At 44.3% G+C, this 22,473-nt stretch overlaps 2 protein-coding genes and 1 long non-coding RNA gene across 6 annotated transcripts; 2 read left to right on the forward strand and 1 right to left on the reverse strand.

The window, feature by feature from the left end:
* The first annotated feature begins 50 nt into the window (after window positions 1-50).
* On the forward strand, window positions 51-5,731 carry LOC128405068 (homeobox protein prophet of Pit-1-like). The gene is made up of 3 exons (XM_053371258.1): window positions 51-129; window positions 3,316-3,554; window positions 4,947-5,731. Exons 1-3 carry the CDS (start codon window positions 51-53, stop codon window positions 5,286-5,288), a joined length of 660 nt encoding a protein of 219 aa, XP_053227233.1. The 3' UTR covers window positions 5,289-5,731.
* Window positions 5,732-12,394: 6,663 nt separating this feature from the next.
* RBM3 (RNA binding motif protein 3) lies at window positions 12,395-19,582 on the forward strand. Of its 4 annotated transcripts, none has more exons than XR_008328220.1 (9): window positions 12,395-12,521; window positions 13,714-13,835; window positions 13,925-14,031; window positions 15,114-15,219; window positions 15,330-15,405; window positions 15,499-15,566; window positions 18,264-18,403; window positions 18,898-18,974; window positions 19,148-19,582. XR_008328220.1 is itself a non-coding variant. In XM_053371249.1 (7 exons), exons 2-6 carry the CDS (start codon window positions 13,733-13,735, stop codon window positions 15,563-15,565), a joined length of 459 nt encoding a protein of 152 aa, XP_053227224.1. In that variant the 5' UTR covers window positions 12,395-12,521; window positions 13,714-13,732; the 3' UTR covers window position 15,566; window positions 15,960-16,598. The 4 variants fall into 4 exon arrangements, 2 of the variants coding, with proteins under 2 accessions (XP_053227224.1, XP_053227225.1); XR_008328221.1 differs by having other exon boundaries at window positions 15,502-15,566; XM_053371249.1 differs by lacking the exons at window positions 18,264-18,403; window positions 18,898-18,974; window positions 19,148-19,582 and adding an exon at window positions 15,960-16,598.
* A 291-nt stretch (window positions 19,583-19,873) lies between these two features.
* On the reverse strand, window positions 19,874-22,412 carry LOC128405070 (uncharacterized). Its single transcript, XR_008328223.1, has 2 exons — window positions 20,315-22,412; window positions 19,874-19,971 (listed from the first exon to the last, which is right to left on the reverse strand). It is a non-coding gene; the product is annotated as an uncharacterized LOC128405070 (long non-coding RNA).
* Window positions 22,413-22,473: the final 61 nt, after the last annotated feature.

Here is a 22,473-nt window from a genome sequence, read left to right on the forward strand (position 1 = left end):
CTGGCTTAAAAGTTTGGTTGGGGGGGGGCACACAGCAAGGATCAAAGGAGATGGAGGGTGGACGAACAGGGAAAAGGAAGAGCGAAGGGTTCACTGACGTATACCCTGAGACTGTCAGCTCCACAGCTGGTGAGTTTGGGGAAGCTTTGGTCTACAGACATGAGGAGGGGCACAGGGAGGCCATCTAGACCAAAGAGGGTCCAGATGCTACTGAACATTTGGGCGGAGGAAAAGCTGCATGTGAGGGGTTGTGCAGAGGGGGACTTGGGAGCCAGCACATCAGTGATGTGCTTCCAGCTCTGAGCAGGACTTGAAAACTGTGTGGGAAGAAGTCTACAAAAGTCTTCAGGAAACATTTGCAAGGCTTCCTTTTTAGAGCTTTTTATTAGAGCCAAAAACCAGGGTCAAGCAGATCTGGGGTGATCTTTGTTTCTGTACGTTGTTTCTGTATTAAATGGGAAGTGATATTTTTGTGGTATTTCTTCTTCTTACACCATTGTTGAGCTTTGGAGGAGAGACGGACAGTGAGATGGGAATATTCCAGGGCGGTGTGTCTAGCTCTTCTCCTGATGACCTATTTATTGAGCATCTATCCTTATTTGCTAACACAAAGCTTATGTCTTAAATTATATCCGGTCTCTATTGAGAATTCATTATTTGTAGGCAGGTTACACAGCAATGAGCATTCATCCTGATTTGCTTGCAATGTTTTTATATATCTTCCCATTCATCATTTGTACATTCCACACTTCTCAGTGAATCTCCCTGTCTCTTTCCTAATCACATAAAGTCCATCTCTTTCTTTCTTTCTTTCTTTCTTTCTTTCTTTCTTTCTTTCTTTCTTTCTTTCTTTCTTTCTTATATTTATATTCCTTATTCCTCCAAGGAGCTCAATGTGGTTTTCCGAGTTCTCCTACTCCCAGTTTTCTCCTCACAACAACCCTGCAAAGTAGGTTAGGCTGAGGGACAGTGACTGGCCTAAGATCAGCCAGTGAGCTTGTGACTGAGTAGGGATGTGAATCCTGGTATTCTGGCTCCTAGTCCAACAGGTACACTAAAGGTAAAGGTACCCCTGCCCGTACGGGCCAGTCTTGACAGACTCTAGGGTTGTGCGCTCATCTCATTCAAGAGGCCGGGAGCCAGCGCTGTCCGCAGACACTTCCGGGTCACATGGCCAGCGTGATGAAGCTGCTCCGGCGAACCGGCACCAGAGCAGCACACGGAAACGCCGTTTACCTTCCTGCTATAAAGCGGTACCTATTTATCTACTTGCACTTAAGAGTGCTTTCGAACTGCTAGGTGGGCAGGAGTTGGGACCGAACGACGGGAGCTCACCCCGCCGAGGGGATTCGAACCGCCGACCATACGATCAGCAAGTCCTAGGCGCTGAGGTTTTACCCACAGCGCCACTAGCGTCCCTCTAAACAGGTACACTACATTGACTTTATTAAAGTGGTTGTTGTGCTAGAATGGAGCACTTTAATCACTTTTAATTGTACACCTAAATTTCCCAGTATACGCTTGAACCCCTTCCACAGAATACTGACAGTCTGGAGACACTTTGAGGTTGGGGTTTGGTAGGACAGCATATCAGGAGAGCATATTTGAATACTGTCTGTGGCTTTCAGAACCATCTTCTGTGCTCATCACAACACTAATCACAAACTTAATTCTGATCCGAGACCAAATTCCATGAAACCACCAGCAGATGGTGCCTCCTGGCCTTTTTGCAACCCCAAATCAATCCCAAATTTGTGATGGAAGCGGAAAGCAATGTAACTGTGGTTGCATGCACACCATACATTTCAAATCACATGACTCCTTTAAAAGGAATCCTGGGAACTGTAGTTTGTCAAGGGTGCTGGGAATCATAGTTCTGTGAGAGGTAAGCTACAGTTCTCAAGATGTGTTGAGGAAAGTCATGTACTTTAAATGTATGGTGCATGTGCAGTTTCGGTCCCTTGGTTTCCTGGAAGGGGCAACCCTTCCATGCATAGTCAAGGAACCATCTGTCCTAGTTCCAGATCTTGTTCAGTGTGATTTTAGCCAGGAGGTCTTTTGGAGGGGAAGAGTTGCCACAGTCTCCACAAAAGCAGGAAACTTGTCCCAAGGAAAGAGCAAACTCATTTTCCACATGACAGCCTCTAAGGAGCTGGAGGAGATTGCTGAGTAGCAGGAGACTGAAATAGGCTGGAGGGGGGCTTATAACCCCTTGGGGGCAGCCTCTCCCGAAACACTCGGATGCAAAGACATTAATGAGAAAGCTGTTTGGACTCAGATCCCTGGGGGCTCAAGTTCCTCTATGCTGGGGTCCCAAATTAATTAGCTTTTCAGGTGAGCCTATTGTGCTCCCCTCACTCTCACGATCTCAGGTTCTCCCAGGGAGTGGGGGCTGGAGAATCATGTTCCCCACAGTTAATCCTAGGGATTGCAGGAAGGAATTGGGGAAAGGGTGTGGGGAAATATTGTTACCATTCTGGCACTTCATTATCAGTACAAGAGGTAAAGGTTCACAACACCTAATGCTACCAGGTGCGGCTTCTGAAAAACGCTTACAGAACTTACAAAGCAGGAGACCCTTTGTGAAGAAGAGGCAGTTGCGACACAGCTTTTTGCAGCTAGCTAAAGCAATATCCAAGTGGTTCTAAGAAATATAAGGTCTGCTTGCTGCCACCCACCAGGATCACATACCAGGGTTGGCTCAAGCTACAGTATTCTGCTGTCCTGAGCCAAAAATAACAATTTTAAAAAATCATTCTACAGGGTGGGAAGTGTGGGGAGCCCACACAATATGTAGGAGGAAGAGGGATCTCTTTCAAGGGCCGTTCCATTTCTAGCTCCTTTCATAAAATCATAGAATTGTAGAGATGGAAGGGATCCTGAGGGTAATCTAGTCCAATGCCCTGCAATGCAGGAATATGCAGGTGGCCTGTATGGGGATCAAACCTGTGACCTTGATGTTATCAGCACCACACTCTAACCAGCTGGGCAGGAGTATGTAAGGTCCAAACCACACGGGGCTGGCAAACATGCATAAATGGAACTCCCAAGAGCCTTCCTAAAAGGAAAAGCAGCTTTGGGAGGGAATGATCTAGAGCAAAGAAGCAAGACCAAACAGACCTCACAGCTGCAGAGTTCTTGTTGTCGCAATGTCACATTAAGAGGAGTGCTTCGAGATGTGGGCGGAGGGGAAGGTGGGGGTGAGGATGGGTTAAAGGAGTAGTGGTTAGAAAGGGGCACTGGCAAAGTTTTGGATAAAGGTGACTTGTAGCTCAAGACAGAGAGATGCCAGTGGATCCTCTTCTTGCCTTCCAGATGTGGAAGTTCCCCTCTGTAAGAAGTTCCCCAATGTACCAGAACCGGCTGGGGTCCCTCTGGCTGCACCTTCCTCCCTTCACACAGCTGCCGCCCCTACCAGGAGACGTCACCGGACTACCTTCAGCCAGGACCAGCTAGATCACCTGGAGGCAGCATTTGCAAAAAACCATTACCCTGATATTTACTGCCGAGAGGAGCTGGCCAGGGCTATCAAACTCAATGAGGCTCGCATCCAGGTACCTGCTCAGTACTTAATGGCCCCAAGAACATATGGACACTGCCATATTGGGCGTGTTAAAAGCAGCCTGCAAGGGGCCTTTTGGAAACTGGGTGTCCAAGGCGCCTTTCTGCAACCAAGGGACAAAGAAAGTGTGCTTTTTAAAGTCACATTTAGAACTAATTTTCCCCTTTGGTGTTTTTCATTCTATGTTTTCCTAATAGTGAGGCAGTATTTTACTAACTGCATTAATGGGTGTATGGACTTGAAGCTCTCCATTTATGTAAACTTAAACAGTTGTGTTACATGTATTTCTTTATAAAAATATTTATAGATCACTAATTCGTATAAAAACAATCAAGGTGCTTCACGACAATTGTACATAAAAATACATACAACAAAACCCATAGAAAATAGTTAAAATCAGAAAACAGGTAACTATTGTGGAAAGATGCATTCTTAATTGCCTGAAAGAATGGAAAAGTTTTCAGCTGGTGTTTAAAAGTTGAAACAAAAGGCACAGGGCCAGACCTATGTTACTGGTTACATGTTGTTGTAACATAGATTCTATATGAGAAACTGAGGCATCCCCCTCCCAATACCTACGACTTTTTTATTTTAACAAAAAAAAATATTAACCACAGAACCAGCAGGGTGTGCAAAGTCCAGAAAGCTGCTAAGAATCTCTGCTTGGGCCCACAATTCCAATCTGTCTACCTACACATAAAGGTAAAGGTAAAGGTACCCCTGCCCGTACGGGCCAGTCTTGACAGACTCTGGGGTTGTGCGCCCATCTCACTCAAGAGGCCGGGGGCCAGCGCTGTCCGGAGACACTTCCGGGTCACGTGGCCAGCGTGACATAGCTGCTCTGGCAAGCCAGAGCCGCACATGGAAACGCCGTTTACCTTCCCGCTGGTAAGCGGTCCCTATTTATCTACTTGCACCCGGGGGTGCTTTCGAACTGCTAGGTTGGCAGGCGCTGGGACCGAGCAGCGGGAGCGCACCCCGCCGCGGGGATTCAAACCGCCGACCTTTCGATCGGCAAGCCCTAGGTGCTGAGGCTTTTACCCACAGTGCCACCCGCGTCCCTTCTACCTACACATACCTATGTATAAATGTGCTACCTACACATACCTATGTATAAATGTGCATCATTACCCTTTTGCCTGTTGTTTTGTAAGTATAATTAGTCCATCCCAAACACACTGCACAAGCTTATCTCATAATTTCCTGCTTCTGGCAGATGTTTACCATCTGCCGATGTCCCAGAACATTCTTTGTTTTCTTAAAAGACTGGCACCGACAAGTTATGGATTTTCAGGAATAATTCTATTCTAAACATCATTGCCAAGATGCCTTGCCCAGGGAATACAATTCATAATATGCATTTTCTCTGTCCTTGTGCTGACAGGTTTGGTTCCAGAACCGGCGAGCCAAGCAGCGAAAGCAGGAACGAGCGCTGCCCAAACCAGGCACCCCTGGTGTCCTCTGTCCCCTGCCTACACCCCTATCTCGACAGTACCAATATCCCCCCACTCTTGGGTCACATCATCACCTGCCTCGCTTTCCCTCCACCTACACTCTGCCACCCCCACCTCCCCCTGCTACTTCTGCCCAGTTTTCCTGTCCTGCCCCCCACCACCCTCAACCCTCCCATGCTCACGAAGACTGGTACAGCCCACTGCGCTCCACAGCTGCTCCGCCACCTCCTGTGCTCTCTCTGACTCTCGACCCCAGCACCCACTGGAACTAAGAGCTCTTTCTCTGCAGCAGATTGACATGGTGCAGGAACACAGGGCAGAGGAAATTATCATAAAGATACCCAAAGATGTGCATCGTTGTCTTGTTTATTCTGCTGGTAGTGGCTTCCATTAAGCAATTGTGCTGCATGAGCTTGACTGTTCCAGTGATAAACAACAACAACAACAACACACACACACACACACACCACTGCCAAACAGTGATATGCATGGTATCTGAAGAACAAGCTCAGTGTAACACCCTGTTTAAGCTACGTCAACGTATCTGCTGAAGAACCCCTGCCCCTTTGCTACAAAACCCTTGTGCTTCTCAAAGTCTTCTGGAATGGAGAGAGAGGACTTGGTCCATGTAAGGTGCTGCCCAGGCCAGTTGGGCCAAACATTCACATGAACAACTTAGGGAGCAACCTAGAGCCCCAAACTTCTCAGTATCTGCAATTTGTGTTTTTTTTAAAATATTTTATTTAGGATTTTCTTGTTTTACAGAAGTGTAATGCCTCGTATTTTTTCCCCCCGATGTAACATTTTTACAAATCCGTTTCATTTGTTGAGGCATTAGGGGGAGAAGAAAAAAGAAAAAGAAAAAAGAAAGGGGGTGGAGGGAGGGAAGATGGATGGGGGTGGGGTCGGGTGGCGGTGTTTCTATTATGCTTAATGTATGTAGAGTTTGGTGTCAGCGTTGCTTGTGTTGTTCACTTGTGTTCCTTTGGTGGTGAGAGAGTTTGGGGTTGGCCTAGGGTGTGATTGTTTGTTTGTGATTGGCTGTGGTGATCTTTATTTTCGTGTGTGAGTGGGGTGGGTGGGTGTTTTGGATCAGGTTAGCCATATTGATTTGTATGCTGTTGGTGGATTATTGTCATTGTCTTGTTGGGCTGTGTATGTGATAAAGGGGAGCCATACCAGGGTGAAGGTGTCTTCTTCTGTTTGTCCCCGTGTCAGTTTCAGTTTATTAGTTAATTTTTCCAGTAGGGCTGTTTCCCATACTATTTGGTACCATTGGTAGTATCTGCAATTTGAAAGTAGGGTGACCCGTTGAGCATTGCCAGAAAAGAGGGTTGACAGCACCAAAAAAAGAGGGCACCAGTTTGCATAAAATTTGCATATGGTAATTTATATGTATAGACACAAATCTAGAAATAATTACTATAATTTAAATAAAATTATAAAACAACTCACCATAGTTGAGAAGATGCCAGGCAGCAGGTGCTACTAAATGTTGATGGGCCCTCCAGTTCTCCTTGTGGCTCCTTATTTTTAAACTGGATTTGAATTGGACAACCCTCAAACAGCTTCAATTAAAGGACTGTCCTTTTCAAAGGACATGTGGCTACCCTAACTGCAGGGGAAGATCAGTAATGGTGAGCGAACTACCTTTGAGAAAGCCCTGATAAACTGCTGAAGAACACTGGAGGTTTCCATTAGAGAGAGACATGCATATTTGAGCAGAAAGAAAAATTGAACTGTTCTATTTTAATTTGTTCTGAAATAAATGGATAGATATGAACTTGTATTAATATAGCACCGGGAACAGACTCCAGAATCAGTTCAGACAGCAGAACTATGAAGACAAGTGTGAATACCTAAACAAATGTAACTGCAACAGATGAAGAGACAGACAAAAATTATTTGTACAAATCAAAAATGAATGAGATCTTAAATAACAAAATGAATGACAATAGGAAACTGGTGAGTGTTAGAGATCTTGCAAATCCCTGTTCCCAAAAATGCAGTCTGAAAACCATGGCTTTATGCTCTTGGAGGACAGATATGGTCCACTATATTCCTCACAAGTTCATCAAATATTTGCACCATTGTCTGTTTTTGTGTAATTTCAGGGATGCTATTCAAACCAGAAAAAAACACATTTTAAAAAGATACATAAAATTTTAACACACCACTGCCACAATTAATCCCATCTGAAAATTTCAGCTCACACATCAGAAGATCTTACAACACAGCAGCTGCCGGATAAAGCTTAGATAGTCCACCTTGGCTCTCACACAAAATGCCTGTATATTTTCAAATACCTGTTATGCCTTTTAAAACAGTTTAAGTTAATAGGCCTGCTATTTTTGTGCTTCAGCCTCTCTTTCATTACACCCAGGGTGAATAAAAAGTAATTATTATTTTTTTAAAAATTAATAATCAGGTTTTTTTATTTAAATCAGATTTTTAAAATAAAATGCTTTTGGAGGGAAAATCTTTCTAAAGATAGTTTTCTATTTAAGTTACATTGTAGTCTAAAGACTATTCATCAGGAAATAAGGATTTGTTTTCAGTTTTTCATGTGTACTAAATCTCAATCTAAGGGTTTTTTTAAAAAAAAAACCATTTAACCACATCTGTTAACAAACATGGATACATATGCTATTATGTTATTGTTTTAGTTAAATAAATTGTTTAAATTGTTAAGGTAATGATCGTTTTTCTCCTTCCAATAAAGTACAGCAGAAAAGTTGTCCAAATATGAACAGTTAACTTATTAAGCCTCACAATAATCTCATAATTATCTGTCAATCTATTTCTAATAGTATAACCAAATCAGTAATTTTTGATATAACTGTAAAAACTACTCTGAAATTTTATTATTCAAAAAATGAAACCTTCATCTGGTTGTAAATATTAAGATTAAACCAACAAGAGTCTTTCTTTAAAAAAAAATGATTTAAATCAAGTCTTACTGACTCATGATTTAAATCGTGATTTAAATCAAATCCACCCAGGTTACACCCTTGCAAAGTGTGTGTGTACAGTGGTACATACGCTTCAGGATACAGACTCCACTAACCCAGAAATAATACCTCGGGTTAAGAATTTTGCTTCAGGATGAGAACAGAAATTGTGCTCCGGCGGCACAGCAGCAACAGGAGGCCCCATTAGCTAAAGTGGTGCTTCATGTTAAGAACAGTTTCAGGTTAAGAACGGACCTCCGAAACAAATTAAGTTCTTAACCCAAGGTACACTGTATTTAGCTTTTAGACCTTGAAGGATCTGAGATGGATGGTGGTGGATGTATTTCAATGTACCTTCACACCCTCCCACATTTCAGAGATGAAAATTGGGGTGCTCTTGTGTATGTGTGATGTGCCTCGAGTGGCACACGACAAATCATTGCCTCAGAATGATTTTGTCCCTCCTCCGCCACCACACGTTATGTACTGCTGAAAGCTCTTTTTGGCCTACTACTCCAGATTTCATTCATTTGCTCTGAAATAGCCTGTCTAGTCTAGCACTGGCTTCTAAAAGAGTAAGCAGGATATATTAGTAAACTTCAGAGTTTTCAGTTTTGTTTTTTTTTACAAAGACTTTAATGTTTAATAAAATGCTAAATGCTAAAATGGATCTGCTGGTTTTTGTTACAGAACAGTTGCAACTCAAACAGAAAAAAAAAATTCAGTGACATCTATATTATCAGCATTTTTGGGGGAGGGGAAAGATGGAAGGAAAGTGGCACCAAGGGATTTTATGTCTGTATAATTTGCATGCCTGTGCCTTAAATAGATGCATGTCCAGATGCATCTACCCACCTATTGGGAGCTTTAATTAATCTAGAGGAGCTGAACCGTGAAGAATTCTAGTGCATGTGTGTGCAAATTAATACAATCTTGCAAAGGCGTTCCCCAAAGACATAACAAGGATGGTATCTTTCAAGAGAATGATACAAGAACAATAAGCACTACCAGTAACTTTTACAAAGTGACTGCTGGAATGTGCTCACCTGGTCTCAAATGCATATGGATGTAAACAACTGCACATGGAACACATGAAGAAATAATAATAATAATAATAATAATTTTGACTTATTAGTCACTTGTTATCTAAGAAGGCCTCCAAGAAACTTATATTTAAAAACATAAACAAGAGCACATTATTCCATAAAAGATGAATAGTCATTTTATTATTATTTTTATTATTATAAAACTTTTATGTTTTTTACAGTAATTTGAAACAATCCTTCCCAGCTGCAATAGAAAACTTTTGCATCACAATAATAATAAAACATAACACAGACCATCAAAAGTCGGGGGGGCGAGGTACATTTTTACCTGGTGCTGAAAATATGTCAGTGAGTGCCGGGCAGACCTCTGGAGAAAGCATTCCACTGTTGGGAAGCCAAAGCTGAAAAGGCCCTCTCCTTTGTCATCACCCTTCAAGTTTCCCTCAGAGGAGACCAGAAGATGGGCCTCAAGTGAAGATATAACAGTCTAGGGTTATACTGTGAGAGGCATAAAAAGCCGTAAAGAGATTTAAAAGTAAAAAACAGCACTTTGCATTGGGCTTGCAAGCAAATATATATGCAGCCAGTGTAATAGGAACAGTACTGGTATGCTTGCTTCAAACCTATGAGAAGTTAGGCTGCACTAATTGAAGCTTCTGCACTATATTCAAAGGCATCCTCACATAAAGCTCATTAGAATAATCCAATCTTAAGGTTACCATGTTGTTGGTATTTGTCTGTCTCAAGAGACAATGGAGTGTGCTGTGGGGATGAAGTCAAACTGCTGCATTTACAGCACCAAAGTGACCTCCCCAGGGCACAAGCCTGGGCAGCGTTCATGGAGGTCCTGGGCTGCCCAGACGACAGGACCCCTCCCTCAACCTCGCTGATGTGGTCCAGAAGAAAGCAGAGCAATATGTCTGGCACCAGCTTGGCTGCAGGAGTTGCAGGAAAGAGGCATACAAGACGCCATCCAACCACCTTAGGGACTCCACTCCGGATTTGTGTAGGGTTTACTCTTTAGCCTTCTTTTCCTTAAGATAGCCTGCAAGGCAGTGGAGGGTTAGAATCAGTGTTTTCTCCCCCCCCCCCGATGAACTACCTTCCCAAGTTGATGAACCCCATCTGCCCCTCACTTCTCTCTACAGCATGTGCAGAAACTGCCTTCTTCACCATCGGATTCACTATTGGTCTCGTTCGTAGTGTTGTAAAAATCCTGCCAATTGCCCAGACCATCTCTGTATTCCACAGCTTTATTAGGACTTCAAAATATGAGCCAGCCACACCAACTAGAAAACTCCCCAGAGCTCTCTGGAAACCAAGTGGATCCATGAGTGTACAAACTGCCACTTCATATACATTAGTTGATTGAGATTTATTTTCCACTGTTGCTAATCAGATGCTATAATAAGGCAACTGTGTTTTTTCTAAAAGGGAAACGTTTTCCAAATTGATGCAAGAAAGGCTAGGTAAAGGGACCCCTGACCATTAGGTCCAGTCGTGACCGACTCGGGGCTGCGGCGCTCATCTTGCTTTATTGGCCGAGGGAGCCAGCGTACAGCTTCCGGGTCATGTGGCCAGCATGACTAAGCCGCTTCTGGTGAACCAGAGCAGCGCATGGAAACGCCATTTACCTTCCCGCCGGAGCAGTACCTATTTATCTACTTGCACTTTGACATGCTTTCGAACTGCTAGGTTGGCAAGAAAGGCTACTGCCACATAAATACAACATGCTACAGCTTGAGAAGACCCTCTAGTAATGTGTAACAGTGTGGGCCAAGATGTTCAAGCAGAATACATTTACAGCACACAACAAAATTGTCATTTTGTGACATGTTGCAGGGCAGTTATTTTATTACAAATTCCAGAAAGCTAGCAGTGCCTGTTGCAACAGTCTTCTCATGCAAATTTACTCAGGGGCAAGTCCTATGTTCAGTGGTATTTCTTCCTTGTGCAAGTTTTTAAAGGAACAGCAACATTGAATGCAGTGGAACTTGTTTCGGGGTATACATACATAAAGGTTTGGACTGAAGTCTGAGCACAAGGGAGTAAACTGCAGTCTAATGCAAAGTCCTCCAAGCATACTGACAGAAAATGGAGCAGTGGCGGGAACCCTGCAAGACTACCATGGCAACAGCCTCTTTTAAAAGGCAATGTCATAAATCTCATAGTATCAGGTTTCCTGCGTTAGTAATGAAAAGGTTGGTAATGCTTTTTTGAGGTTACGATGCACGAGGTGATGAATTTCAGTAGTTATGAGCTATCTGGGTCCCATTTGTAAGTGGTCCATTCAATTTAATGTCGTGGGGAAAAGCTAGAAATATGTAGGAATTTGCTCCCGAAAGCAATAGTTAAGTAATTATCTTTATGAGGAACAGCTAACATGTCCACGGAATAGAGAGCAAGCTGTTGACGGTGGCTGCTTCGGTGCTACCGAGTATTGCAATTTCTGGAATCGCGTTCTTTATCCATGGCTTTTTCATTTTGACTACAGACGGTACCGTCTGGCCTACGTCCACATATGCAGAAGGGCGCTGCTGGCCTCGGGAACGGAGGTATCCAGAAGCCCGCGGGGGAAGAGCCTCCTCCGAGCGAGAGCAAAGGGGTTGAAAAGGAGAGCCAAAGGGGTTGCCTGCGCGCACCAAGGCCCGAACCAGGGCCAGGCGGGCTACCAGCGCGTTACGCGCGTCAATCGGTTTCACCAACGTCGGAACGTGCGCCTCGCCCTTCGCGTCCCCTCAGCCCTGCGAGGCAGCCCCCGCAAACTTGGGAATTATTATTATTATTTTATTAATGATTTATTCCCCGCTCATCTGACTGGGTTTCCCCAGCCACTCTGGAGGCTTCCAGGACGCAAAAACATCGTAAAACGTCAAACATTACATTTCCCGATAATAATAATATTGTCCACGGAGGCCTCGGCCGCAAGAAACCTGTTTAGGGTCCCACATTATTTCCTCAGTTTGTCTTTCAAGGCACCACAAAACCCGCCTTGCTTCAAACAAAACGCGCGAGTCAAACGTCCCGCCCTTAACGGTCGGCGCTCTTGGTCTTCCTTCTGGCCCTTCTCCCTCCCTGCCCGTAAAAAAAGCCTTCCTTCAGAAATGGAGGGAACAAGAATGACCATTTCGCAAAGCACGGCCTCAATTAAGCAGTCGCTCCCCCGCCCTACAATCCAGTCAGAACCGGAAGTGCAGGTCTCTATTATGTGAAATGGAGGGGGGAGGCGGAAGCCTCGCGCGAGCGAACAAAGGCCCCGGATGCTGTAGCACATCTCTTTTTGGAGGGAAAAAGTTGAACGGATCCCCGGATGTCGGAGCGACCTCTCTCGTACCACAGGCGTAACGGTCGTGCGTAGTAAGCGCATGCGTAGTTTGCGCACTTAACCCTAGGAAGGCGCGGCGTCCATCACGTGATTGGTCGCGGTGGGCGGGACGCTATATAAGCGAAGCGCGGGCGGTGCCTCGGCCGCATTTTCAGCTGCTTGAGCCCAGGAAGCTTCTCTTCGGTAAGGCGGGGGGGGGGCGGTCTTGCGGGCTTCCTTTGTTGTCGGTGAAATGCACGGTGCGGGGGTGGGTTGTTTCCGACGCTTCCGTTCAAACAAGTACGTCAGTAGCGAGGTAACGGTGGCCGTTCCTCGGTAGCGACGACGTGAGGGGGTGGCAGTGGGGGCCTGCGGCACCAAAGCGCACGCGCGTTCGGAGCGGCGTTCCGAATGCTGATGATGTGCGCATGCGGCGGAGGAGCCCGGTTCCCCTCGCGCCGCGAGAGAGAGAAAACAGCGGTCTGGGGTGGCGCGCGTGCGCGCTTTGGTTTTGGAACCGGGGGGGGCGGGGCGGGCATGAGAAGAAGCGGAGCAAGGAAATGGCGGAGGGGGTCCCGGCGGGCGCGCGGGGCGCACTGGCGAGGCCATGCAGCGGCCTTCCTCGCCTGCCGCCATCTTTGGTCGTCCGGATTGCCCCTCTTTAAGCTGGGGGTGAACAAGATGGCGCTCGAGGCGGGGAAATGGAGGGCGGCCTCGAGGCGGGGAGGGGGAAGCGCCGTTTCCTTCGCCCTCGCGCCACCCCCACCTCTCGCCTTCCGCTGAGGAGTTTCCCTTCGGGAACATGCAGTTGAAATAGAAACTGAGGCGGGGATGTGGCTTAAAGCTTGCTCCTCTTTATTTATTTTTTTTAAAAAAGCCCAGCAGTAGCCCTGAACTCGAAGCTTGTAGGCGCTTAAAGTGGGTCAGATTTAGCAACTGCTGCTGTGACGCGAAGGGCGGGGACGTATTAGCACGGCCCTGAGAAGCTTTCCTTTTCTGATTGGAAGTAATGCGCAACCACATGGAGCTTGACTAGGCGAGGGTGGGTGGAAGAGATGGGGACAGCATGCGTTATAAAACCTGCAACAGGTTTTCTTAGTGTTGTGGCACCACATGCAGGGTGACTTCGGGGGGGGGGAGGAATTAAGCCACACTTGATGAATTGAGTGAACAGAGCAAGAGTACTGAAAATATTGTGACTGATAATTAACGGTGTCTGGTGTTTCTGGAGCGTTGGGCCTTTTAAATTCTCCCTCATGGACTACGACAGGTTGTTTGCAGCTGGATTTTGCTAACTTGCTCTGCAATAAGCATTGGTGGTTCTTCAAATTCTTGTAGTGGAATTATTCCGGTATTAGACCTCTGATCCACAGTTGTGCACGTTTCTCTTCTTCAGACTCCTCCCTACCACCATTATGTCTTCTGAAGAAGGAAAGCTGTTTGTTGGGGGTCTGAATTTTGACACAGATGAGCAAGGCCTGGAGCAGCATTTCAGCTCTTTTGGACCCATTTCTGAAGGTAAGCAAGTGTGGTGTTGGGGATGGAGTTTTCCCCTGGGATCAACATAAAATTGGATAATTTTAGCTACTTTTGTTTTCTGTTCTTAGTTGTTGTGATCAAGGATAAGGAGACCCAGAGATCAAGAGGCTTTGGCTTTATCACCTTTGCCAATCCTGAACATGCATCAGATGCCATGAGAGCCATGAATGGAGAGGTGAGTACTTTGTTGTGGTGTGATCTGTTGTCCTACTGTGTCCTGGCTGCTTTAATTAAATAATAATAAGTTTTTATTCCCCAACCAGAGCCAACAATAAAAATGTAATGGGGAAACCAATTTAGAATACAGGTTAAAATACAATGAGACAGTTTCCCAGGAACCATACTGCTTTGATTTTAGTTTTTGTGAAATGCCCTTAATTAAACTATATTAGAAAATGGCCTTTTCTTGCAAGTGTCAACCCAATAGTAGGGAGCTGTTGCAGTGTATGCACATTACCTAAAAGCACATGCAGTGATGATGCTTCTGATTTAGTGTCAAAGTGAGCAGTTTTTTATGTCATAAGCTGGTGAGAGACAGCTACATTGGTAACAGGCACAGACGAGGAACCTGTGGCCCTCCAGATGCTGCTGGACTTTTGTTTCTATCAACATTTGACTATTGGCCATGCTGCCTGGGATCCGGCTCTTCTTGGGAAGCTGGATCCTGCATTCTTCCAGATGTATTGAAAGCTCATTGAGTGGCATTGCTAGTTCACATTTCCACTACCCTTCTTACTTTCAAATAATAATAATAATACTAATGTTTATTATTTATACCCAGGCCATCTGGCTGAGGTTGCCCAGACACTCTGAGACAAGCTACTCTCAGATTATTTACCACCCACCTTTACAGGGTTTGCACCCAACAGGAATCTCAGCATCAGGACTGCTGTCTGTGATTCCATTTCTTAAGGCTACCAGAGGTTTTTCAGAATATTGACTTATCTTTGGAAAAGTATTTTTTAAGTAGTTCAATTTGCTGTGTGGAGTGCAAGTTCCAGAATAGCTGCTTTTGCTTGTAGATCTTTTGTAATGCAAGTGGCAGATACCCAAACCTACACAGGTGGAGAACTTCAGAATTCAATTTAGAAATAAATCCACTGATCTACAGTATCTTAATAAGAGCAATAGTAATTGGTGAAAAGTCATGTTTTATTAACAATTGGTTATGTGCATATGAAAATTCATGTAAATAGTTGCTTTGTTTGATCAGCTAGTTAAGCAATGGTTATAATTAAAGTACTTGTTCATTATCAGTCTGTAGATGGGCGCCAGATAAGAGTTGATCACGCAGGGAAGTCTTCCCGTGGATCTAGAGGTGGCTACTTTGGAGGCAGGGGGCGAGGCCGTGGTTATTCCAGAGGTGAGTATAAGGAGATTGAAACAAACATTTGCATGCATTGGGGTAATGAAGTGGGTGGGGTTGCTGGTGGCTTAGCTGTCACTGAAATGTTTTTTTTTTCCTTCTTGGAGGTGGTGGAGACAGAAGCTATGGTGGGCGATACGACAACAGAAGTGGAGGCTACAGCGGTTCCCGGGATTACGGCAGGTAATTGTGTTGATGTGCGAGAGCATCATTAATGTTCAGTTTTAGGTGCAGTTTTAGGTGAGCAGATATAAAACACAAATGCTTTGTTTTCAGAAGTCAGGGAGGTTATAACGATCGCTACTCTTCAGGAGGCTCTTACAGAGACAACTATGACAACTGAGGTAAGTGGATTTTGGGAAGGGAGTGAAAATGCTGTCTTGCCAAAACGCTTGTGAACTATCAGTGTTCCGACTTCACACTGAGTAACAACAGTAGCTACAGCTCCCTACTGAGTTGTCAGTATCAAAGATGTTTCTTTTCTTTTTTGTTTATCTGCCATTTGCTCAGATCTAAAACATTGCAGCCCTCAGTTCACATTACTGGTAAATAACTTTTAAGTGCATGTTGGACCTTAAAGAACTCTTAAATTCAAATTGCAAAGTTGTCAGAGTGCTAACTGGGGGAGGGCCTGAGATTCCTAGCATCACTAATCTAAAAAAGTCTAGGAGTGGTGAATTGCTGCAACATGTCCATATGCTTGTGCCTTTATGATTGTACCTGCTTCTTGTCCTCAGCTCACACCGAGTAAAAATCCTTCCTGAATCAAGATCGTCCTTCCAATGGCCGTATTTATAAAGATTTTTGGAGCTTCGCTGAATCTTGTTTAGTTACCTACTTGTATCTTCCCCCATATAGCTTTTGTCACATGCAGCCCGAAAGCTTCCTCTACAAGATGGCCTGTTTAGACTTTGCTCAAGAGTTGGTTTTTTCAAGAGTGGTTTTTAAGCAATTTTGAAATCGGTTTTATTTGTCTTGCTTTCTCAATCCAAGGTTTCTTTTAACGTGACACATGGGGCCCTACAACTTTAAACAGCTGGAAACTGAGCAAACCTTTTTTTTTGAAATAGTGCAATGCACTTGAGTTCAACTCTTAGCATAGTAAGGGAGGGCAACAAATGCAAACCACCTTGGTATTAGTAAAAGAATTAGATGATTCACGCTGGTTTAGTAAAAAGCTATTTTACTGTAAAAAGTAAATCCAGAAATCAAAACTGAACGCTTTGAGAGGTTCTTGAAAATGTTTGTTTATATTGTCCTTTTTTTACTGGAAGAAACGTGCATAATTCAATTGACATTGTATTTGAAGTGGATAAGGAAGTTCCTGTACTGAGTTTTTGGCTTTACGAAGCCCATTAAAATCCCATCTGAAACAATTCTCTGCTCTTGACGTTTGACATCACATTGCACCGCACAACTTTGATAGCTTAGTGACAAGGAAGCGAAAGCATGTTGGGCCTCACCTAGGTAAATCCCGGGGTTGGTACCCAAGTAATAAATTTGACATACACTAATACTTAAGCGGTTGGTGTGAAATGGTGGAAACAGGAAATGGTCAACATGGGGAAGTGGAAACATTGTCTGCTCCTTAAACTGGCTATAGGATATTTTAGCATGACTTTAAGCTATAACTGTAGCATCTTGTTAGTCATGTTGTATCTGAATAACTTTGTATCTAAATGATATATATTACCCTAATTGCATAAACCAACACATGATTCCCTAGAATGTTTATAGCTGTGCCAGTGCTATCCTGGGGAAATGAATCTGGGTAGTGGCTGGTGGTGGTGAAATACCTGTGGAGTCTTGTGTTTCAAACAAGGATCCCAGTGGAGTTCAATACAGTATTACCTGCAAATCTTGGGCTTTCTTTCTTAGTCTTCAAACAGTGAATTATTTAGCTGAGCCTTTAGTGAAGGCAAATTATTATTTTTGGTTTGGGAGTCACTACTACAGAGGGACCAAAATACAGGGTACCAAGCCAAAACATGTGTGATGAAAGATGTGCCCTATGTTTAAACATTTAAGTTCAGTGTTATAACCTAGAATGGGCTGGTTCTCCTTGCTACAATAGTAGTACACAGTATTGCTGTTGCTAGAGAGGAAGACTTGGGAAGGACCTGCCTCCTTACACAAATGCTAAAGTAGGATAATGTGTCCTACTACAACTGGAAAATTTCAGCTGTCAGATGAGCTGGTGGAGAAGGAAGTTTTTGAAACTGGGGGGCCTTGAGGCTTTGTTCAGGGTTAAGGCTGAACTGATATTGGGCCTAGATGGGCCTACCTGTAGTTAGCTCTGTCCTGTTCTTACACTGTGAGAATTCTCTGCTAGCGTGTGGAAGCCAGTGTCCTTGGAGACCCCGAAGTGTGTTGTGCCTCCTTCAGTGCGATCCATGTGAGACGAAAGCTGCTCTTGGCTAGTTCATTTGTGGAAATAGTCCTGTATTTCGAGGTAACTTTTTTGCTCATGTCTGCATCTTCCCTCCCACAGAGCTCCATTCTTGTGGCTACAGCAAACCACTGATTCTTATTTCTTTGACAAACGTACTGGGCAAGTTTGGGGTCTCCTCAGACCCCACAAGAACTTGGACTCAATCTGCTCCTTTTTTTATCTGGGGTGGGAGGGCCTATCTGGCTGTTGCGACTTGAGATTTGCTTTCAAAAACTTAGAGGGAAGGTAGTTGGCCAAACAGTACTTGGATTCATCCAGCTGCATTTGCTGTTTTGTCCAATATCTTGTAATTGTGCCTTGTGCTGACCTTGGACTTGTTAATTGGGAAGACTTCCGATTGCAACATTGTTTGGGTGTGGGAGGCTTCTATTTCCACGTAAAACTTTCCAATTCTTAGTGCATATGGTGGCTTTTGGACAAGAATCTAAAAGTGGGAGAAAAATCTGAACTTTAATAACTTGGGGAATCTCCCAAGGGCTAGGTGAACAGCATCACCTAGGCTTGGAATATCCTGTTAGACATGTATAATCTGAATACAATGAGAATTTGAATGTGCTTGTGTTAAGTGACACTGCCTTGTTTTTGACAGGTTAGAAGAGATGATGGTGGCTATTCTAGCCTGAAAAAGTGTTGGCCACACTATCTTGAAAGAAGTGATGGAATGGAACAGGGACTACTCTTTGGATCCTGAACTTGAGCTACGAAGTAAACAGTTTCCCCCACTTCAAAGTAAATACACATTTTTCTTAGAGAAAAACCTTTGCTTTCATATTCAGTAGTTTAAGCATGGCTATGTGTTGCTGTGCCATTAAACTGTGGCTATGGTACAAATTGTTTTTGGCTATGCAAAAGTAAATAGGAGTTCAAACTTCCATTGGAGAGGGTCAGAAGCGTGTTACTAGTGAATTGGTACTTCATTAGTCACACACAGTACAACTATATTGCTTAGTGTTCTGCTTGTGCAAGAAGTGATGGCAGCGAATAGATATGGTCACTTGTTTCTTGCAGCACTTGATGAAAGTAGCGTGGCCCATACCTTGTGCATGATAAACTTGTGACAAACTTACTGATTTGGATGCTACAGAAGTAACCATTTAAATTTTCTAACTTTAATAAGCAGTTTATTTCTTCAAAACCAGGAACTTCATGCCTCAATGCTCATATATGACTGTTTCATATCTAGGGTGCCCTTCTATAGTGACTGACCAATTCTTTTCTTGCAGGGTCCCTATAGCTACTGGGTATTAAGTGGACAAGAGGAAGATGCCTCTTGCAGAGACTTGTTCAGCTATTCAGACAGGTTTGTTTGTTTATTTTTTAAAACCCATTAAATTAGATGTATCTGAAGGGAGCAGGAGCAGTAAGCTCAATTGGTTTGAGTTTAGGTTGGATTTATGTAAGAGTATTAACTGACTTAGCACATTAAATCGGTGAGTTCTGTGTGCTAATTTGTCTTCTTGCATTCCGTATTAGGTTAAGTGTCATTACTGGAATGAACCTATCAGCTGGCAGCAGTGGAGCAAGTAGATTACTACGGGCTGTGCATTCAATACTGTTGGAATATAGGCACTTATGAGGAGGCTGGCTGGCTAAGAAGTGGAAAGTGCTCAAAAGTGAACTGAATTTAAAGAATTGTGGGTGCTCAATCCTGTGATACAGCACTTTCTGAAATGTTTAATTTAATTTGTAAAATGTGAATGCTAGCTATATATAGTGTGCGTTTTGGGGTAGGCTTGTGCAGCGCTTGAGCTAAAATCTTTTAATGAGACCTATAACTGGAAGAATGTCTGAAACCTTAACACCAAGTGATGTAAAATTTAAATACTACTTAAAACAACTATTCATCATGTGCTTTGAATTCCAAATATGTTAAACCATGGCTTCTAATAAAAATGAAACAGTAACTGACTTAGTGTTGTGTTCAGCTTGCATTCTTCAGCACATCATCATCTTAACACATATACAACCTTCTAGGGTAAGCAGCTGGTTAACATTAAAGAAGGGTGCATTGACTTCCAACTCCTTGCACATCAGACAAGAGCTAGCAAAGGATTACAAGTGTGGACTTAATGAGTATATTTGATAGGTATTTTACCATACCTAAAAAAAAAAATGTTTTATAAGAAATGCAGAACAACATGCCTCAGTGGGAAAGACAGAAACCTTCATATGACTTGGATTAACTAGCTATGTGCATGATTTTCTATTTCTGAATTTATTTAGTGATCAGAATACATAACATCAGTAACTCCTAAATTAAGATCCACAGGTAAATGGACTGTTGAGGGACTTGTCAACTAAAGGTAAAGGTACCCCTGCCCGTAAGGGCCAGTCTTGACAGACTCTAGGGTTGTGCGCCCATCTCACTCAAGAGGCCGGGGGCCAGCGCTGTCCGGAGACACTTCCGGGTCACGTGGCCAGCGTGACATCGCTGCTCTGGCGAGCCAGAGCCGCACACGGAACGCCGTTTACCTTCCCTATTTGCACCCGGGGTGCTTTCGAACTGCTAGGTTGGCAGGCGCTGGGACCGAACAACAGGAGCGCACCCCGCCGCGGGGATTCGAACCGCCGACCTTTCGATCGGCAAGCCCTAGGCGCTGAGGCTTTTACCCACAGAGCCACCCATGTCCCTACGTCAACCAAAAGTACACTTGGGCAAATAAGCACCTCCCCTCATAAAACTACATATAGCTACTAAGGCTAGAACTCAAACCCCCTGAACTATTAACATCCTATTCCCAGACTTTGTCCATTAGAAATTCAAATCAAAATGGATACATTTTCCCAAGTTTTGTGAGTTACAATTTCTTTCTATGTACTTATGCTTTGGGTGGTAGCTAGGTTCTGTTATTACTGGTCCCAGTAACCTGCAGGAAGTGCTGTAGCAGGTTTGTAAAGGGGCAAGCATAAGTGGTTCATTTTGAAAGGAATAAAAGGTCAAATGGGCAAGCTCTGTGTGCGAGTTTTCATAATGCAAGTAGAAGCAATGTTTGCCTTTCATTAGGAACTTGAGTTTACCTTGCACCAGAATGTAAATTGTTTTGCTGCATTGCACAAGTTCTGCCTTCAGATCTGCTTTATCTCTATAGAGTCCTATTGCAACATGTGAAATCTGACATGGGAAGGCAATTGTTGAATGGGGAAAAAATACAAGTCTAAATCACTCTGGGTGCAAAATCAGCTAGGCACCTGTCTTGACCACTTGAGACCAAGTGAAGATGTCCGGGCGCAAGGATGGTACCTGATGTTTTCACCATCTGGAGGTGCATGTGGGAATCCTTGGATGTGGACTGTTTTCACACACTAATAGGCTATTCTTGTGGAATTCTGTTATATTTCTTTTGGACAATCGGAATGAATTTTTGGAACCATAATGCTTTTTCTGTGCATTTTAAGCAGGAGCAGTCACCATTCAGGCCAATATGTATGTGGATTGTTCCTGGATAAAGTGCCCATTCTCAGAGCTCTTAACCTAGCTCACATCTCGTCCAAAAATGCCAACTGGTCATTTCATTTTGGCAACTGCAACCTTGGTTTAAGGAGCCATTTGGCACCCAGTTTGTATATCTTTAACACTGGGAGTGCTGGATGTTGCTTCATCCTCTGATAAACCACCCATGGCAAAGTTAGGACAACTAGCAAAATGTCACTCATGTTCTTGCCAATTGTGATAGATGCACTCCTTTTCTCCTGTTCTCCATATTGTGTAGTAATATGCTTCCATGGAAGATTAATGTCTTGGATTCCATTTGCACACGAAGAGTGCTGTAACATGCCTAGTTTCCAAGCATGTATCCATAACAAAGAAGGGTACGTATAAAATAGGGATCTGGGCTGTTTCCATTTCTGTACATAAACTTGAGAGTTATTTTTAAGAGCCTTTGTTTTTTTACACTGGTTTTTGCAAAGCTTACACGCTTAAAAAAAGCAAAACCACGTATTGCTCCTTAAAAGAGCCTGTATGTGAGCAATGAAAGTCTTAGTAGGGGCCACCTTTCAGGGGAACAGACATTTTTCTACTTCTGAGTGATCAAGATTAATATAAAATCGTAACTTAAGCAAACTACCCTTTATTGTAAAGTCAAAATGCAGGAAACTTGAGAGGAATCTGGGCGATGGCTTAATTTAGCCTTGGCCACCATCAACTAGCAACCAGAGGAACACGGATTTTTCCTTTGTTTTCTTGGCGCTCTCACATTATGGGAAGGGCCTGGCTCGGCTGCTCGGCGTCTGCCTTGCTAGAAGGCTCCAGCCTCCATCCCCAGCAGCATCTGCACGTGGGCTTGGGACAGCAACCCGGCCCGAAACCCTCGAGAAAGAGCAGCTGCCAGTCCGTGTAGAGCAGAGGCAGGCAACCTTCGGCCCGTGGAGCCTCACGAGGTACTGCCATACACGTCCGGCGGGTAAAATCTTGGCTCCATTAGCATCGCCCCCTTCATCCGACACTCCCTGCCTGAAACCCTGGAGAGCCGCTGCCAGCCAGGGCAGGCAACGCGGAGCTCATGGGCCAAGGGCCAGAGTTCGGCATCCTTCCCGCATCGTTTGGGCCGCAGCCATTTCTCGCCTTCCGAATGAAGACCTGCTGGCGGAGGCGGGCCTGCTTAGACGCGCTTCCTGAGGAGAAAGCGAGGCGAGCTCGAGTAGGCCGCGGCTTTTGTCGGTTATCTTTTGAAAGAGGGGAGGAGGTGTGGGAGGGGGAGGGGCAGGCGCGCAGGCGCACGTGAGGCGACGAGGCCTCGGAGATGAATTGGGGGTAGCGGGAAGGAGGGGGAGGGGCGTGGTCGCCATTGTGATTTGGC

The sequence above is a fragment of the Podarcis raffonei genome, chromosome 17 (genome assembly GCF_027172205.1).
Source record: "Podarcis raffonei isolate rPodRaf1 chromosome 17, rPodRaf1.pri, whole genome shotgun sequence".
Taxonomy (NCBI): domain Eukaryota; kingdom Metazoa; phylum Chordata; class Lepidosauria; order Squamata; family Lacertidae; genus Podarcis; species Podarcis raffonei.

What these genes read in the sequence shown, in the direction of transcription:
- RBM3 (XM_053371249.1), top strand. Translation starts at nt 13,733, where the DNA reads ATGTCTTCTGAAGAAGGAAAGCTGTTTGTTGGGGGTCTGAATTTTGAC. An exon ending in TGAGAGCCATGAATGGAGAG is followed by an intron (nt 14,032 to 15,113) that starts GTGAGTACTTTG and finishes GTTCATTATCAG; the next exon opens with TCTGTAGATGGGCGCCAGAT. An exon ending in AGGCCGTGGTTATTCCAGAG is followed by an intron (nt 15,220 to 15,329) that starts GTGAGTATAAGG and finishes TCCTTCTTGGAG; the next exon opens with GTGGTGGAGACAGAAGCTAT.
- LOC128405068 (XM_053371258.1), top strand. Translation starts at nt 51, where the DNA reads ATGGAGGGTGGACGAACAGGGAAAAGGAAGAGCGAAGGGTTCACTGAC. An exon ending in GACTGTCAGCTCCACAGCTG is followed by an intron (nt 130 to 3,315) that starts GTGAGTTTGGGG and finishes CTTGCCTTCCAG; the next exon opens with ATGTGGAAGTTCCCCTCTGT. An exon ending in TCAATGAGGCTCGCATCCAG is followed by an intron (nt 3,555 to 4,946) that starts GTACCTGCTCAG and finishes TTGTGCTGACAG; the next exon opens with GTTTGGTTCCAGAACCGGCG.